The sequence below is a fragment of the Neomonachus schauinslandi genome, chromosome 15 (assembly GCF_002201575.2).
Source record: "Neomonachus schauinslandi chromosome 15, ASM220157v2, whole genome shotgun sequence".
In the NCBI taxonomy this organism is placed as follows: domain Eukaryota; kingdom Metazoa; phylum Chordata; class Mammalia; order Carnivora; family Phocidae; genus Neomonachus; species Neomonachus schauinslandi.
This window is the reverse complement of record NC_058417.1, coordinates 35,909,936-35,928,658: the sequence shown is the minus strand read 5'-3', so window position 1 is coordinate 35,928,658 and position 18,723 is coordinate 35,909,936. Positions and strand designations below refer to the sequence as shown.

At 49.2% G+C, this 18,723-nt stretch overlaps 1 protein-coding gene and 1 pseudogene across 1 annotated transcript; both read right to left on the bottom strand.

Moving 5' to 3' along the window:
- Nucleotides 1-4,613: 4,613 nt before the first annotated feature.
- LOC110593134 (gastric inhibitory polypeptide) lies at nt 4,614-8,440 on the bottom strand. Its single transcript, XM_021704383.1, has 5 exons — nt 8,355-8,440; nt 6,979-7,125; nt 6,294-6,386; nt 5,503-5,604; nt 4,614-4,623 (listed from the first exon to the last, which is right to left on the bottom strand). The coding sequence occupies exons 1-5, from the start codon at nt 8,438-8,440 to the stop codon at nt 4,614-4,616; spliced, it is 438 nt and encodes a 145-aa protein (XP_021560058.1).
- A 9,436-nt stretch (nt 8,441-17,876) lies between these two features.
- LOC123326840 lies at nt 17,877-17,974 on the bottom strand (annotated as a pseudogene).
- Between the last annotated feature and the right edge of the window lie 749 nt (nt 17,975-18,723).

Genomic DNA, 18,723 nt, shown 5'->3' with positions numbered 1-18,723 from the left:
TGCCTAACATAGAAGTCCACATCAGCTATGATTGTTATTCATCAGATTGGGAGTGGGATCAGCCATCTGTGTGTTTAGAAAGCTCCATAGGTGCTTTCTATAGCATTGAGCCTAACAAAGGAGCTATTGAAGGATTCTTAAGTCAGGAAGTTGTTACTTGACTTGTTAGATCAAATTCTTGTTTTAGAAAAGTTAGTGACAAAGGGGGCGCCTGGATGGCTCATTCCGTTAAGCGTCTGCCCTCAGCTCAGATCATGATCTCAGGGTCCTGGGATGGAACCAGGATTAGGGCTCCCTGCTCAGCAGGGAGGGTGCTTCTTCCTCTCCCTCTGCTGCTCCCCTACTTGTGCTCTCTCTGTCTCCCTCTCTCTTTGTCAAATAAAGTCTTAAAAAAAAAAGTTAGTGACAACCTAGACTTAAGTCAGTCATAGCAATGCAACCTAGAAATGACGCAAGCTAGAACTAAGATAGTGGCCATGAGGTAGAGAGAATGGGACAGTTTCAGGAGATACTTGGAGTGCAGAATGGTAAAACTGGTAAGATGGAGACAGAGTGGGTAGGAAAAAGTGCTCGGTTTTCTGTCTTGGGCAACAGGGCGGTGCCATTTGGAGAAGGGGGTGGGGGAACAGGGACTGAGACCACAGGATGAAGCTGGGGAAATAATTAAGGGTGATTTTGAACATGTTGAAATTGAGGTCTCTGTGACATCACAAGAGAGATGACCAACGGTCATTTGGATGTATTAGTATAACGATCTACATAAAAAGCTGGGCAGAGCTACAGATCCAGAATCATCAGCAAGGTGAAATCACGAATGTGAATAATGTTACCAGAGGTTTCACGTAAAAGGATTAGAAGAAGATGTGATCAGAGATTTGTGACAGGATATTTAGCCACCATTTTGGATCTTGAGGGATTATGGAGCCATGACCCAGGTCCCTGACCTGAGGATTTCATGGAGCAGAGCTGTACACCAGCCTTGAGCTACCTGCCTCTGGATGCTTATAAGAAAGAGAAATAATGTTGTCTTACCAAAGCCACTGTTTGCTTACCAAAACACAGGTGTTTTTCTGTTATTTGAAGCAGAATCTAATGTTAGCGGATGCAAGGACCAAGGCTAAAATAGTCATTCTGCTTTTTGTAGTCTTATTTCAGATTCACCCTCAGACACACCCTTAGACCCTGAGTTCAGGTTTCTGAGTCCCCTTAGAAACAAACTTCCCCAGACACAGATTTGCTCCTCCAACACATACTAGCCTTTTCAGACACCCTCTCCTAAAACACTGACCTTCAATATACCTACCCACGCCTTTCTGCAAAACAAGTAGCCCCTTATATACACACATTTACCTCCTATTCTCATATTCTTACTACACCACTCCCTAACACAAAAATCTGGTCTTTTCCTGACTCACTGACACACATAGACACACCTGCCTCATTTCTCACTCTTTGACTCACACCGTATGACCCCTTAAGATACATGCACTGATCCCTCACTCACACTCATGGCTTCAAATTTATTCATACCCTCAAATGCACACACACTCACTCTTATAGGTGCAAACATTGGCCGGAGACACACCTGGTTACCACACTCAAGCGGACACCCTCATTCCCTTATTCAGACACATTTGTTCTCTTTCATAATTTTAGAGAAAGTATGCTGACCAGTAATGAGCTGGTAAATGTTTAACAACCCCCTCTCCAGTCTGGGAAGGAGGAGCTCTAATTTATAGCATTTGTCAATTTCCATGGTGTACTCTGGCCATGGCCAATTTCAAGCTACCAATGATTTTATGACCTTCTCACAAAATTCCTGACAATTTCACAATGGCCCTCAGAAGCGCTCAGCTCCAGGATACCCTGAATGCAGACCATCACACATGCTGTCACTTGCTTTAAGTGACTCACGGGCCTTAGGCACAGGGTGGCTAAGAGCATGGGACTTTAATTCTCTACCTCATGGAGGCAGTGTAGTGCATGGTTAACAGCTAGTATGTTAAAGTGCTGTGATGAGGCTCTAGATGAGGTTTATAAAGAGCTGAGCACAATGCCTGGCCCATAATAAGAACATTGTACAAATTTATTCTAAATAACCGTTTCTGATTCGCTCACCCCCAGAGACACCCAAGACTCCAGAAATAGAGAGCCAACTATCCCCAAGACAACCGGTCCCACCATAGAGAATCGCTAAACTATATCTTCTGAGCGAAGGCATGGTCTAAATTGTGTGGTACACACTCTCCAAACACAAGGAGTTTAGAGGAGAGGAAACCTAAAATGTCAGAGCTGGAAGAGATTGCACACGGGCAGCCCTCGGGCAAATTCAGTTCTCAAAAGTGTTTTGTTTGGCCAGCAGAAAGCGTGTCTCTTCCATTTTCACAGTCCCCATCCTTCCCATTGTCTTACACCCTCCCCACTCTGCTCAGTTATGCCACTGGCCCAGCCCTTCAGCCAATCCAGCTTGCCACTCCCCGACTGAAAACTAATACCCTTGTATTTTTAAATTGAGGTTTAGGTGGGTAAATGATAAGCAAAGTTAACTTTTATTGACCATTTACTTTGTGCCAGGCACTATCTTAATTAATACTTCCTTCAACCGTATGAGTCGGGTACTTCCAAATCTTTTCACAGACAGCAAACCCACTCAGAGAGAGGAACTAACTTGCCAAGTCACAGACCTAGTAAGTGATTTGAGTTTTGAATCGAGGTGTGTTTGACTCGTGTCTACTAAAATATGACCAGATCAAGGGGAGAGAGGACATTCTAGGCAAGATAGCCCACGTGAAGGGGGTAGGAGACCTAGCCTTCTAAGGATACCAGGCATTGGGAGAAGGCAGTGGACTGAGGGGAGAGGGAGAGCTTTGAACACTGGAAGATAAAGGTGTTGACTTTTGGACAAACTGAGTTGGCCCCTTTCCCTTCACTTCCACTCCCACCACCCTAGGGTAAGCCTGGAATCCTGCAAGAGGATTCGCTTAGCTGGTCTTCCTTTTCCATTGTCATCCCTGTTCATCTCGGTATATAACCCTCACTCATGATGTTTGGGGAACGAAATAGCTCTTCAAACCTGCCCCCGCTCTAAGGATAAAATCCGAAAAGTTTAACATGGCCTTTAAGACCCTTTCTCTGGGGGCGCCTGGGTGGCTCAGTTGGTTAAGCGACTGCCTTCGGCTCAGGTCATGATCCTGGAGTCCCGGGATCGGGTCCCGCATCGGGCTCCCTGCTCGGCGGGGAGTCTGCTTCTCCCTCTGACCCTCCTCCCTCTCATTCTCTCTCTCAAATAAATAAATAAAATCTTTAAAAAAAAAAAAAAAATAAGACCCTTTCTCTGGGGCCGCCTGGGTGGCTCAGTCGTTAGGCGTCTGCCTTCAGCTCAGGTCATGATCCCAAGGTTCTGGGATCGAGCCCCGCATCGGGCTCCCTGCTCCGCGGGAAGCCTGCTTCTCCCTCTCCCACTCCCCCTGCTTGTGTTCCCTGCTCTCGCTATCTCTCTCTCTGTCAAATAAATAAATAAAATCTTTAAAAAAAAAAAAAAAGACCTTTTCTCTGCCCACCTGTCCAGCCTCTGTTTGTTCTAATCTCCCCATTGCTGGTTTCGCTTTGTAAGAGTAACACTGAGGTAATATTCATTAAGGCTCCCCTCATCTTTCGGCCATCTTATCCTCGCCATCTCACTCAGCTTGGATGTCACTTTCTCCAAGAGGCCCTGAGACTCCGCACTCCATCTAGATGAGGCTGCTCTGTTCTTGTAGCTCTCTAGTCTTTCTTCACATGGCTTAGCATGTGACGTGATTCTTTTTTCGGGGGGGGGGGCGGGAGGAGCAGAGGGAGAGGGAGAGAATCTTAAGCAGGCTCCATGCCCAATGCAGAGCCAGAGGCAGGGCTCGATCTCATGACCCTGAGATCTTGACCTGAGCCAAAATCAAGATTTGGAGGCTTAACCGACTGAGCCATCCAGGCACCCCAGCATGTTACATGATTATTAATGTGTGTGTGTGTGTGTGTGTGTGTGTGTATAAGTTAAGGTCTGTCTCCATCACAGGACTGTAAATTCCTCAGGGACAGGGACTGTGCCCATTTCCTTGACTGCTGTGTTCCCAGTAGTTAGCACAACCCCTGCTTGTGTTAACTTTCCATTAAGTGTTTGTAAATAGATGAATTACAGATGTAGGTAGGAGCTGTATCTCGTTTTCTTTTTTTTTTTTTTTAAGATTTTATTTATTTATTTGACAGAGAGAGAGATAGCAAGAGCAGGAACACAAGCAGGGGGAGTGGGAGAGGGAGAAGCAGGCTTCCCGCTGAGCAGGGAGCCCGATATGGGACTCGATCCCAGGACCCTGGGATCATGACCTGAGCCGAAGGCAGTCGCTCAACCGACTGAGCCACCCAGGCGCCCTGTATCTCGTTTTCATTGGGTGGCATGCACACACAGACACACGTACATTAACAGTGCTCAAGTAGACATTTGAGCAAGTTTTGACAATGGGCACAAGGATTTATTTCAGCTTAAACTTGACTGGTTTGGATTCTCTTGGGTACCCTGGAGTGGAGCTGAGTCCTGAGTGAGCGAAGGGCAGAGTCCAGGCCCGAGCTGGGTTTGGTCTGAGTCACTGAAATCTGGGGAGAGTGGAAAGAGGAGGGGAAGTGGTTGGAGAGGAGGGTCATTATCTACTCGGAGTCAGCAAAGTAAACTCATCCTGGCACCCAGCCATGGTTCAGCTGCTCCTACCTCCCAATTACCTTTTTAATTATAAGTAAGCAAAATAATTCTGAAAAGCACCCACCTCTCTATGGAGAATTTCTCATACTCCCCTCCATGGTTCTGGTCACGTTCCTCTTTCCCTTCCTGCCCTCTGCAGGAAGCCATCCCAGATCTGTTCCCTCCATCCCTCCCTAGCTCACCAGCAGCAAAGTCTGAAAATGTGTTTTGGTTTCCAAGCCTTGGTGTCTGCATCTTGAATGAGTGTTCTGTCTCACCCTTTAGGAAGATGGACCCCTTCGTGGTATTTAGCCATCCCTTGTTTCTGGGACATAATAGATTAAAGGACTTTCTGGCTGGTGAGATGGACCAATGAGACCAACAATGGCTATAGACGGGCAACATACCTCCAACTCCAGGGGCCATGGGACTAGGGTACAGAGGGAGAGCTGAGACCAGGATGGGCAGCTTAGCTCAGGTGGGCAGGGGAGGTGAGCGCAGCCTCTCACCCGGATGAGGAGACCCAAGTGTAAGCAGTAATGACAATGGCCGACATTACTGAACTCTTACTCCTCCCGGGTTGCTCTCCGCTCTTTCCTCGGATTATCTTATTTAAACCTGACAACAATCCCACAAAGTGGTCTGAATAAGCCTTGTTTTCAAGAGAACACTGAGCTTCAGAGAGGCTTATTAGTTTGCTAGCACGTGCCGGGGTGCCGATCCGAACCCATGTCCGGCCCCAAAGCTCAAGCTTGTAAGCACTACGCAAGACACCCAAAGCCACCCGACAGCCCCACCTGAGCCTGCAGACTTCCATCTGATCCACCATGCAGGCCAGCAGCTCTCGAATCAGTAAATCCTTGAGCAAATCTTCATCACTGGGCTTCTTGGGTAGGGAGCTGCCAAGGAGAAAGCCTCAGGCAGGCTGTTTGAGCCTGGGCTCCACCCGGAGTGAGTAAATACAGGGCCTGGGACTCCACAGGGCAGCTGGGTTGGGGGGAGGGAGTCAACACAGCTGCCTCTCCTTATCTCAGCTTTCAGAGCTCCACCCTGATCTGTGGGCCGCAACGCCGAACAGAATTCAGGTGGGAGACACCCCACCCGTCCACCTCTGTGAGCATCCCCGAATGCATTCCCCAAACCCAGGAGATTACTTTGGGGACATTCACTCTTTAGAATGGTCTACAGATTCCTCAGCTTCCTCAGATAGGGGGTAACTGATGTCAAGGGACTGGCCTTCAAAGGGTCCCTGTTCCTCAAACAGCCTTCCTGAGGTCTGTCAGGGAGAAGTGGGGAAGCCAGTTCCTGAGGTCTCCCTGACGTCTCTTTCGCTGCCCCTCTCCTTGACTCTGATTCTGCACACTAAAGTCATCAATCTTAGGGAGTCTGGTCCCAAACCCCTCCTAGGACCCCAGCCCCTATTCCTCCTCCTCGGCTTCTCCCTTCAGCCTGGGCTGGCCTCCAGGAAGACCCCTCTCTGAACTGGGAGTGGAGGGGGATGCTTATCTGGGGCCTTGCTCTGCTCTGGGGTCTGGGAGAGGGAACAATGAGGCCCTGCCCCCACCCCTTCCCTTGTGGGCTGACTCACCCCTGCTGCTCCCTCGCCTGCTCCTTCCTGTGAGATTGATGGGCCAGCTTCAGGGCCCCGGCGGCCTCCCTCTGGGTGATGTTGTGTTTCCAGCTGGTAAGGTAAAGACGCAGGAGTGGGTGGGGCTGGGGAGGCTCCAGATGTTCTCCAGTCCAAAGGCTCCGATCTTTCGGGACCTTAACCCAAGTTGCAGAGCAAACCTCTTTCTCCATTCAAACGTCCCACTGCTTGTCCTCAGCGGCCACTGTCTGGCTTTTCAGCATCTACCACCATGCCGACCGAGCAGCCAGCACGAGGTAAGAGACTTGGCCGAGAGAAGGAAGGAGGACCAAGTCCGCAGTGGCCACCACTGCCAGCAGCATCTCAGCTCCCTCTGCCTTCGCCCCCAGCCCTGTGGGGCTCTTCTGGGAGCCCCTACCTCTTCCCTGATCCCTCTCCTTAGAAGAAAAGGAGTGGAAAATTGCCTTGCCCACCCCCCCACCCCCCCCCCCCACACACTGAGCAGTTGCCTGAGCCCTGGTCAGGGCCACCATGTCGCCCAGCTCACCATCGGTGCCTCAGTGAAAGGCACCATGTGGGGCTGGGAGGCGCCGGCCCGCGTGGCCCGCGTGGCCCGCGTGGCATCCAGTGTGCCCGGAGGTACAGCCAGCCCCGGGCTCTGGAGGGAGTGTGTGCTTCGACTCACTCGTTCTTCTTCCCCTTCTGCGCCAGCAGCCAGTTCACAAAGTCTTGTTGGCGGATCTTGTCCATGGCAATGCTGTAGTCACTGATGAAGGTCCCCTCAGCATACCTGGGGCCTCGATGTCGGGAGCCACTGACCTTAGAGTGGCCTCTGAGGGGCAGGGAGAGGGAGAGAGAAGCCAGGACAACGCAGGAGGGGCAGGGGGTGAGGGGAAGCACAATGCAGGGGCAAGTGGTTGTCACCGACAGGAGGCCAGTGTCTGAGAAAAATGCCCTGGTTTCCTGGGAGTCCGTTTTTATGCAGACCCCCTCTTGTCTCTGCATCAAGCCCCTGGGACTTTATCCTCAGCTTTAGAACCCACTTCCTGCATTCCTCGGTGTGTGTGACTCTGGCTTCGGGGCAAAGAGGGATCAGGGGTCCCCCTCATCCCAAAGGACTGATCTCGGTTCCCTCCTTTGCTCCTCTTGCCTGGCCCACCCCGATTTGAGGCTTTGCTCCCAGTCGATAGGAACAAGAGTGAGCTCCTCCATAACGGCCCTCACTGTGTGGCAGGTCCTCTGTAAGCCCTTTACTACACAGACTCATTTGGCCCTCATCACCCCTAGGAAGTAGACACTATTTCTACGCCCTTTTTGTGATTGAGGAAACCAAGGGGCAGAGAGATTCATCTAGCACATCTCTTAGGTGGCAGATCCAGGAGTTAGCCTCAGGCGGTCCGGGCCCAGGTCTAAGTGCGCAACCTCTGATGTTGCCCCAACTTGCAACGGTCTGACGGCCGTGCCTCCCATCTACAGGATGCAACGGATGGACCACATGGCTAGTTCCTGCATCCGACAGGGCGCAGCTCTTTACTCAGACAAGTCTCTCGGTCCTCCAGAGCACAGAGCCCCCTGCTCCATGTGTTCATGACACTCTGCTCCCCCACCCCACCCCCGAAGTGCTCAGGACAGTTTGCAACTCGCCTAGGTGGTTCTTTGTTTCCCCCTGGGGCCCGTGTGTTCCACGAGGCATTTGTGGACCACTCAGCACTAATACATCTCCTGTGGCTGGCGTGTAGGGGGCCCTCTCCACAATTTGATCAAATGCACACATAAATGAATGGTTAAGGCTTTCCTTAGGAAGGGAGATACTGTCATCTACTTCAGACACTTAACCACTGAGAAGTCCTTCCGGAGATCTAACCACAGTCTCTCCTGTGGCAATAGTAGCTCGTAATAAATACTCTCGGGTTCTGTCCTCACTCTGCACACAGACGCTGGCCGGTTTTCCCCTCCGGCTTCTTTCCTCTTGGCTGGGATTCCTCCCTTTCCCACCTCTCCCCCGGCGAACCAGAACCCAGTCATCCTCCCTTGTGCCCAACCCCTCCCCTGCAGCCCTACCCGGAGTGACCCTCCGCCTTCTCTCCCAGCACCACTGCCAGGAGCAGGGACCCCAGCAGGAGACCGAAGATCTTCACGGCCACCATCTCCCAAAGGTGATTTCCTGAGCAAAGAGAGAAAAGGGACCGGGCTGAGGGAAGCACCGTGCTCAGGGATAGTCAGCATGGCCAGCCACGTCCCGCTGACGCCTCAGAGCATGTGTGGGTTGTGCAAGCTGGGGGCACTGAGCTCTGGACGAGGGCAGCGGGGGAAAGGTCCAGGCAGAAGAAAGCAGCCAAGACCCGTGGGCCTGACAGCCCCCTTCCCGGCTCCGGTGGCTGGACCTCACCGGCATGTGGTTTGGTGAGTCTCCCCTTGGAGCCTCCAGAATCCATAGCAGCCCGCCTTCCAGCTGTCGGATTGGAGGTCACCTAAACCATCACAGCCCTCTTGCCCCAAGTGAAAGCCACAAGTAGGACCATTCCATCCTCTCCTTCTCGGGCTTCACTCTCTCTGCTCAGGGAAGCTCTTTCCAGGGTGCCCCTGCAGGAAGACGGGGTCCGGCAGCCCAAACATGGCTAGGTCTAGCTTTGGTTTTCAGGGCTTGGGAGGAAGGTTCCTTACTGCTCTTCACCCTGCTGAAGACCCCCTGGATGAAATGGGCCCAGACCTCGTTTGTCCTCCTGCCTTTGTCACCTGGGTGTTACAGGAATGCTGAGAGCTGCTTTCTTATTTCTCACGTAGATTGCCTCTCCAGGATCCCCTCCATCCATCCTCTGTCCAGGCCGCTCTCTTACCTGGCTTCCTTCCTGGCTCTTCCAGAAGGACAGGGCAGGGGTTTCTTCCTCCTACCTTCTGGTCCTTTGGAGCCTGTCTCAAGAAAGTCGGCTGTAGCTCCTTTATACCCAGGCATCACAGACCTGCTGATTAGCCTAAAAGCACCTTATCTCAAGAAATCAGGTCCACAGCTCCCGCCACATTAAGTCCATTTTACGCGTAATAAAGTTGCCCTTTCCACCTGAACTGTGCTAATCGATGATTAACATTTGGGTATCTCCAGTTGCCCGGGGGGTAGGCCACTTTAAGTGTCCCCTTTCTTCTCCCCCCTCCTCCCATCTGAGCATGGGGCCCCCGTATTCTTCTAGCCCTACTTCCTTTACAGGTGTCCTCAGTTAGAAAGAGTGCCTTAGGTCCGGTGGCACTCGCTGGGGTAGGACCGCTCCCACAGGCAAGAGGCTGCCCCTGGGTCCGAGAGAGTGGGGCACAGTCGTTGGAAACCCAGCTCTGGATAGTGGCCCCCAGCTTTGGCAGTGCGGCAATGTCCCCATTGCGAAATCTAGGGGGGTATCCCAGCCGGCTGGGGAAAGGGCTGGAGAGTGAGAGGGTTGAGGGACCATGAAGGATGGGGGTTTCCTGGGGTAGCTGGGAACTGAGAACTTGCAGTCAAGCTGCCTTTCTGCATAGGGGCAGGATAGAGTGGGGGAAAGAAGTACTTACCCCTTGGGAACTTGAAGGAAGGTGGGCAGCTACAATTCTATCTGTAAAGGTTTATGACACCCAATGTGGACTTGTCTGTGCCAACAGACTGGGGGACCCTGAGGTCATGCTGTGCCTGTCAGACTGGGGGCTCTCCAGCGTGGGGGCTTTGTCTCCCGGATCAGACTGGGGGCTCTCTGAGATCAGGAGTGTGAACCGGGGGGGCTATCATTCCCCATCCTACAGAAGCTTCTGGAGGCTAAGGGCCATGTCTGCCCCTTAGACTGGAGACTCCTCAAAGTACTGCGTCTGCCTTTCTCCAAGCGCTTAGTACACATGTCTGTCCTCAGGGCTCAGTCTAGAAGGGACAGGGTGGAAGCTGCATTTTGGGCTGATCCCCAAGGCCGCCTTCCCAGGCTCTTCCTTCTCCACTCACCGGAGTGCTCCGAACCAGCAACAACCAAGCTCATGCTCTGCTTATTAGCTCCAGGGTCTAACAAAGGCCACTTTCCAGGTAAACTCTGGGGCCAGGAAGCAGCTCCAGCATGAAATTAAGTGCTTGTGTGGGATGAGAGGTCGCTGGACCAGGGGGGGCAATTCACCTCTGCTTCCTAGAAACCTCGCTCACCTACCACCCATTTTTTACCGTCTAGAAAAACTTCTCTCCAGGCAAGCTCTCCAAATTCCATCTCCTGGCTATCCATGGGCAGTGATTAGACGTCATTTCAGATTTGGCCTCCAAACGGGATGTGGGGGTGTTTGTGATCCTGCTTCCTGTTGAGCGACAGTTAATGGGCTCAGAAGTGTTTGTGTCAAGACCTGGGCACCCCTGCCTGGAGGCACAAGGTTATCCAAGAAGGGTGTACATCATTCCCTGGAAACCCTAGGTCTGATGCCAAACCAGAGTCAAGAAGGTTCTGGAATGGGTCCCTGCAGCTCTGAGTGCCTGCCTGGTGCTCTGGGGATTTGTTTTGGGGGCAGGCTGCTCTGAAGGCCAGTTTTGTTGCTTCAAATTCTCAGCCCACCCCCTCTTGGAGCGGACCTCTCCAGCAGCCCCCCAACCTGTTTCCCTTTGATCTTTGGCTCTCAGGCCCTGCGGTGGACACACCAAGGAGAATGTAGCCTGGGCCCTGGGAGAGGAAGGAATGTGGGGAGGGTCGGGGAGGAGATCAGAGAAGATGCCAGATGCTCAGGGGAGCCCACAGCCCCCACCCCCAGAGCATCTCAGGAGGCTGGGGAATGGAAAAGACGGCCTTCTGAAGTTTCTAGGGATCGGAAGGGCCTGCTGGACTTGATAAAAATAGTTCAGTAAATCTACTGGCAACTCCACCAACCTGTCTGCACCATGAGAAGTGCCCTAGTGTGCAGGGGTGGGGACAGGGAGGGGGCTCTGGCAGACCCTTAGTCCATTGGGGCGAATTTCCAGGATGTGAGGGGTCAGAGAGGTCACAGGGGATGGGAAAGCAAGAGGGAGCCCGGATACAAAGGCCAGTGGCCCAGACAGGTGGAGAGAGTGGGGGTGCATGAGGGGCGTCTGGGACACATGGAAGCCAGGCAATCAGCCCAGGAAGGGACCATGGCAGTACTGTTGCTAGAGAACCCCGGGGTCCTGCTTCCCAGACCCTCCCGACTTCTGACCGGGGCTCCAGGATGAGAACTGGCACAGCAGAAGAGCCTGTGGGGCTTGCTGACTCTGCCAGCTCCCGGCGGTGACTCACCACCCCTGCCACAGCCCGAGGGCCACAGCAGACATTCCAGGCCAGGGTGACTCAGAGGGCCGGCTGCAGCCGGGGGGACTCTGCTTCGGAGGTTCACTTGGTCTTCAAGCTCCCCGGCTGACTCAGAAGGCGGACATCCCTCTCTGAGCTCTCCTACACCAGGTGGCAGATTTATACTCTTCTCCTGCAGAGGAGACCGAGGGACAAACTTTGCTGAGTCATCGGGTCTATCCTGGATTCCTCGAAGGGTCACCTCCAGCTTCCCTCCCCAGTCATGTCGCAAACCCAGTCGTGGTCCCAAACATTTTTGCCCACATCAGCCCCAAGACCCCTCAGACCAAGATACTGTTCAGAGAGATCTTTAAGAAAGAATATACTTAGTAAGATTATACTAACTTTGTATGGTGACAGATGGTAACTACATTTATGGTGGTGAGCATTTTGCAACGTATATAATTGTTGAATCACTATGCGACTTACCCCCAACGAATATAATATGTCAACTACACTTCAATTAAAATAAAGAAATAAAACTCTCCACTAAAAACAGGGAAGAGCGGCGCCTGGGTGGCTCAGTCGTTGGGCGTCTGCCTTTGGCTCAGGTCATGATCCCAGGGTCCTGGGATCGAGCCCCACATCAGGCTCCCTGCTTGGCGGGAAGCCTGCTTCTGCATCCCCCATTCCCCCTGCTTGTGTTCCCTCTCTCGCTATGTCTCTCTCTGTCAAATAAATGAATAAAATCTTTAAAAAATAATAAAAAATAAAAATAATAAAAATAAAAACAGGGAAGATACTACCTACAACCTCTCTTGGCCATCTGCTATAAGGAATCAGTTTGGAAGTCCCCTCTCAGTTCTAACCCCAATCCCTCTTGCTGTTTTCAAAGTCCATATTTTGTCCGCTTTTGTTCATCAAGAAAAGAGCTCAGCCCTTAGTAGCTGCGACCTAATCCATGGGAAGAGAACTGTGGGCAGTGTTAGAACTGGGAGGGGTGGCCACACGGCTCTCACTTCCAGAGAGGGCAAGAGCTAGTGGTGCATTTAGGGTGAAAGGCCAAAGGGCCCGGAGTCCCAGAGAAAGTAGCGTTCCTGACCCCTTATCTGTCCTGTGGGAGAACCTCCTAGGGGAGGGCGGGGTGGGGTGAGAAGAGAGGGTTTCCCCTTCCTTTTCCCTGAATGGGGACAGCTTCCAGCGTCCCCAGTGAGGCCCCCCACCACACACCCATTCCTGTGATGGGTATGAGGACGACCTTCTGCAACCTCAGCAACCACACCCTTCTTTAAGGAGACTAGGCAGTAGCCCGTGGGGTGGAGGAGCAGGTGTTCAAGCCCCAGCTCCGCCCGCCAGCCACTGCCAGGTGGGGTTTGGATTTGGGCAAAGCCCTTATCCATTCTGAGCTTTGAGTTTGCCCATCTCTGAATTGGAGATAAGAAAACAGAATCTGGGGGCATCTGGCTGGCTCATGCGATGCTTGATCTCAGGGTGGTGAGTTCAAGCCCCACGTTGGGTATGGAGCCTACTTAAAAAACAAACAAACAAACAACCTCCCCCCCCCCAAAAAAGAAAACCAGAATCAGTCCTCCCTACCTCATAGGTAAGTGTGACATTAATGTCTTGTTAACTTGAAGGCATCCTACCAGTGTTGGTGGGTGGTATTCTCTACGATGATCTCCACCTCACTCTATGGTGAGCATTTGGTAAGTTGAAAAAACAAAGCCAGGCTAGGACGCCTGGGTGGCTCAGTCGGTTAAGCGTCTGCCTTAGGCTCAGGTCATGATCTCAGGGTCCTGGGGCCGAGCCCCGCAGGCCAGCTACCTGCTCAGCGGGGAGTCTGCTTCTCCCTTGCCCTTCCCTCTCCCCCTACTCATGCTCATGCGCTCTCTCTCTCTCTTTAAAACAAAACAAAACAAAACAAAACAAAACCCAGGCTGACTCTGCCCCTCACCTGGTACAGGGAAGGCTTGTGAAATTCCCTGTTAGGGGTGAGGGCTGTGCAGACAGACCCGCTGATGTTACTAGCGGGGTGGGTGATTTAGAGTAACCTGCTCTTTCTGTGCTGCGTTCCCATTTCTGTAAAATGGGAGTGTAAAGTTCCTACATCAAAGAATTGATTTGGGGGAGCACCTGGGTGGCTCAGGCAGTTAATCAGCTGCCTTTGGCTCAGGTCATGATCTCAGGGTCCTGGGACTGAGCCCTGAGTCAGGCTCCCTGCTCAGCGGGGACTCTGCTTCTCCCTCTCCCTCTTACCCTCCCCCTATTCATGCTCATGACCTCCCTCTCTCTCTCTCTCTCTCTGTCTCAGATAATGAGAGACAGAATTGGTTTGGGAAACAAGTATACTGAGCAGATACATTGTGTTACACTGTATCTTGATACATTAGTGATCTTTCGCTGGGTAACAAATCACTCCAAACTTTAGCAGTGTAAAGCAACAGAGCATTCACTCTCTCACACGGTTTCTGAGGACTGGGAATCTGGCAGTGGCTTAGCTGGATGCTTCTAACTCAGGGTCTTCATGAAGCTGAAGTCAGCTGTTGGCCGAGTTGCAATCTCAGAAGCCTGGGGCTGTAGATCACCTTCCAACCTTGTTCGCACGACTGTAGGCTGAAGGCTTCAGTTCCTCACCATGTGGACCTCTCCACGCTTCTTCCCTCGGAGCAAAGTCATGCATCTAAGATGAAAGTCTAAGTGAAATTCAGAAATGACATACCATCCCTTTAGCTTTATGCTTTTGGTCACATAGACCAACCCTGGTATGATGTGGGAGGGACCGCACAAGGCTGTGAATACCAGGAGATAGGGATCATTGGGGGCCACCTTAGAGGTTGGCTACCATATACATAATCTGCCCTAAAAAATATGGACCATTATTGTTATTATTACAGAAGGTGCTAGATTCATGAGACATTTCTGTTCATCGCCATGAACTCTGGTCATTTAATATCTACTTATATTTATCTCAGTCCCCTTCTCTCTGCAAGAGTGAGAATTGAGATGATTTTATATACAGAAGACAGATAAAGCAAGAAATTTCTCTAATATTCCACAAAGACCAGCAGAGTACAGATATCAAAATGAGTGTATTCTAAGACAGTCCTTGCTAGTTAGGCAGAAAATACTGCATGGGACATACTTATACTAAAAAAATGTTTTTAGGGGCACCTGGGTGGCTCATTCAGTTAAGCATCTGACTCAAGTCATGGTCTGGAGGTACTGGGACCCAGCCCCCCCCCACTCCTGTTGTCAGACTCTGCAGTCAGTGGAGTCTGCTTTCCCCCTCCCTTGCCCCTCCTCTGGTCGTTCTCTCTCTCTCTCATAAATAAAATCTTTTTTAAAAAAATGTTTTTAACTCGTTGTTTATCTGAAATTCAAATTTAACTGCACATCTTGTACTGTTATTTGCCATCTCTGGCATCCTGGCCTGGAAAGCTTTTTAAAATCCCCATGGCTTGGGGCGCCTGGCTGCCTCAGTCAGTAGAGCATGCGACTCTTGATCTCAGGGTTGTGAGTTTGAGCCCCACACTGGGTGTGGTGCCTACTTAAAAATAAAATAAAATAAAATCCCAGTGCCTCAGCGCCATCCCCAGAGATTCTGATGTCATTAGCCTGGAGATTTTTTAAAGCTTTCATTTTATTTTTTTATTTTTTTAAATGTTTGGTTTTTTTTTAAAAGATTTTATTTATTTATTTGACAGAGAGAGAGATAGCGAGAGCAGAAACACAAGCAGGGGGAGTGGGAGAGGGAGAAGCAGGCTCCCCGCCGAGCAGGGAGCCCGACGTGGTACTCGATCCCAGGACCCTGGGATCATGAGCTGAGCCAAAGGCAGACGCTTAACGACTGAGCCACCCAGGTGCCCATTTTTTTAAATGTTTTATTTATTTATTTGTCAGAGAGAGAGCACAAGCAGAGAGAGCTGCAGGCAGAGGCAGAGGGAGAAGCAGGCTCCCCGCTGAGCAGGGAGCCCGATGCGGGGCTCGATCCCAGGACCCTGGGATCATGACCTGAGCCGAAGGCAGACGTAAAGCTTTCATTTTAAAATAATTTAAAACTTACAGGGAACTTGCAAAAGTAATACAGATACACCAATTACCCACAGATACACCGATTTTTAGCATTTTGCCACTTTGTTCTATCATTCCATTATCTTATAAACATATGAAAGTCAATTATATACATTATGTTCCTTTACCACTTCATATTTTCATGTATATTTCCTTTTGTCTATGTGTGTGTGTGTGTGCATGTGTGCGTGTGTGCAGAAAGGTGATTTTATTAAAGCACGGGGACAGGACCAATGGGCAGAAAGAGCTGCTGCCCCACGTGTATTTCCTAAGAACAGGGAGATTCACACACATAACCACAATAAGTACAATGATGAAATTCAAGAAGTTTAACATTGATATAAAGCATATAGTCCATACTACAAGTTTTTCAATTGTCCCAATAATGTCTTTTGGGGTATTTCCCCTTCTTTATCAGATTCAGTCCAGGATCACATATTGCATTTGTCATGTCTCTTATTTTCCTTTAACGGTTTCTCTCTCAGCCTTTGTCTTTCATGATACTGACTTAAAAGAATAAAAGACTTTGTTTATTTATTTGAGAGAGAGAGAGCATGAGCAGAGGGGCAGGGAGAGGCAGAGGGAGAAGGAGAAGCAGACTTCCCACTGAGTAGGGAGCCCAATGCAGGGCTCGATCCCAAGACCCTGAGATCATGACCTGAGTCGAAGACAGATGCTTAGCTGACTGAGCCACCCAGGGGCCCCTACATTGACATTTTTGAGGGTACAGGCCAGTTATGTTATCGAATGTTTCTTAATTTGGCTTTGTCTGCTCTTTCTTCCCTATTAAATTCAGGTTATGCCTGGTGGCCAGAATACCATATAAAAATTAGTGTGTCCTTTTCAAGGTATTGCACATTGAGGCACAAGATGTCTACCTGCCCATGATTGATGATAATTTTGACCACCCAAAGTTTTGTTGGATTTTTCCACTGTATAGTTACTATTTTTCTCCTTATAATTAATAAGCAATTGACAGGGAGACACTTTAAGACAATGTAAATACCCCTTTCCTCATCAGACTTCCCTATCCTCAGATTTATTTAATAACTATTGATCCTTTTTTTTTTTTTTAAGATTTTGTTTATTTATTTGAGAGACAGAGAGAGAGCATGCGCAGGGGAGTAGGGGGAGAGGCAGAGGGAGAGGGAGAAGCAGACTCCCGGCAGAGCAGGGAGGCCGACGCGGGGCTGAATCCCAGGACCCCGATATCACGACCTGAGCCGAAGGCAGACACTTAACTGACTGAGCCACCCAGGCTCCTCACGACCATTGATTCTTGCTTGAAGAAATGAACCCATCTTCACTACGATGATGGAAAATGGTTATTTTCCAATTCACCACTCCCTCCACAGTATAGAGGTTTTTAAAAACAGCATTATCAAGGTATAATGGACACCTCATTAACTGCACATATTTAATGTAAAGTGTATAATTGATGTTTTAACATATGTCTTCTCCCATGAAACCATCATTACAATCAAAGTAGTGAATATTGGGACACCTGACTAGCTCAGCAGGTAGAGCAGGCAACTCTTGATCGTGGGGTAGTGAGTTCGAGCCCCATGTTGGGCATAGAGCTTACTTAAAAAAAATTGGGGCACATGGGTTATGCAGTCATTGAGCGACCGAGTCTTGATCTCTGCTCAGGTCTTGATCTTAGGGTCGTGATTTCAAGCTCTGTGCCTACTTAAAAAAAAAAAATTAAAAAATAAAGTAGTGAACATATCTACCATGCCCCAAAATTTCCTTGAGCCCTTTCTCTCCTGCTCACCTCTTCCAACTGCTGACCTGCTTTCTGTTACTATAGATTAGTTTGTATTTTCTAAACTTTTATACAAATGGAATCATACAGTATGTATTCTTTTTTGTCTGGTTTCTTTCATTCAGTATACTGATTTTGAGATTCAGTTGTAGCATGAGCAATAGTCTTTTTTTTATTGCTGAGAAAGATTCTTCTATCATATGAATATATTACAGTTTGCTTATCAATTTACCTGTTGATGGACATTTAGGTTGTTTCAAGTTTTTGCTATTACAAATAAAGCTGCTGTGAACATTTGTGGACAAGTTGTTTTATGGACATATGCTTTCCTTTTTCTTGAGTAAATACTGAGGATTGGGATATGTTTAACTTCTTAAGAAACTGCCAAACTGTTTTCTTTTCTTTTTTTTCCCAGGGGCTCAATAAAAACTTTTAATTATACTTCAGAGATTTTGTACAATGCGACAGTGGACATCCACTGTTAATGTTCACAAGTCCACATTATCAAACATCAACTGCAACAAAAATATGGAATGCTTCACAAATTTGTGTGTCACCCTCACGCAGGAGCCATGCTAATCTCTTCTGTATCATTCCAATTTTGTTTTGTTTTGTTTTTATTTTTTTATTCTTATGTTAATCCCCATACATTACATCATTAGTTTTAGATGTAGTGTTCCATGATTCATTGTTTGTGCATAACACCCAGTGCTCCATGCAGAATCATCATTCCAATTTTTTAAAAAGATTTTATTTATTTATTTATTTGACAGAGAGAGACACAGCAAGAGAGGGAACACAAGCAGGGGGAATGGGAGAGGGAGAAGCAGGCTCCTGGCTGAGCAGGGAGCCCGATGCGGGGCTGGATCCCAGGACCCTGGGACCATGACCTGAGCTGAAGGCAGATGTTTAATGACTGAGCCACCCAGGCGCCCCTATATCATTCCAATTTTAATATACGCACAGCTGCAGTGAGCACTGCAAACCGTTTTCTGAAGTGGTTGTAACATTTGACGTGTGAAATGTTTGTTCACATTTTTCACCCATTTTGGGGGTAGAAGGTTGTTTGTGTTCTTGATACTGAATTTTGAGAGTTCTTTACATATTTTGGATACAAGTCCTTTATGAGATGCCTGATTTACAAAATATTTTTCTCCCAGTCTGTGGCTCGTCTTTTCATTCTCTTAATGGTTACCTTCTAGAGGCAAGAGGGTTTGTTTTTTCTTTTCCTTTTTGAAATTTTGATAAAGTCCTATTAATCAATTTGGCTTTTTGAATTTTGCTTTTGGTGGCATATCTTAAGATATCTTTGCCTAACTCAAGGTCACAAAGGTTTTCTCCTAGAAGCCTTATAGCTTTTGGCTTTACA

Coding starts and splice junctions, on each gene's coding strand:
- LOC110593134 (XM_021704383.1), bottom strand. CDS start 8,440: ATGGTGGCCGTGAAGATCTTCGGTCTCCTGCTGGGGTCCCTGCTCCTG. Junction 7,126..8,354: donor AAGGCGGAGGGTCACTCCGG/GTAGGGCTGCAG, acceptor CCTGCCCCTCAG/AGGCCACTCTAAGGTCAGTG. Junction 6,387..6,978: donor CAGAAGGGGAAGAAGAACGA/GTGAGTCGAAGC, acceptor TTACCTTACCAG/CTGGAAACACAACATCACCC.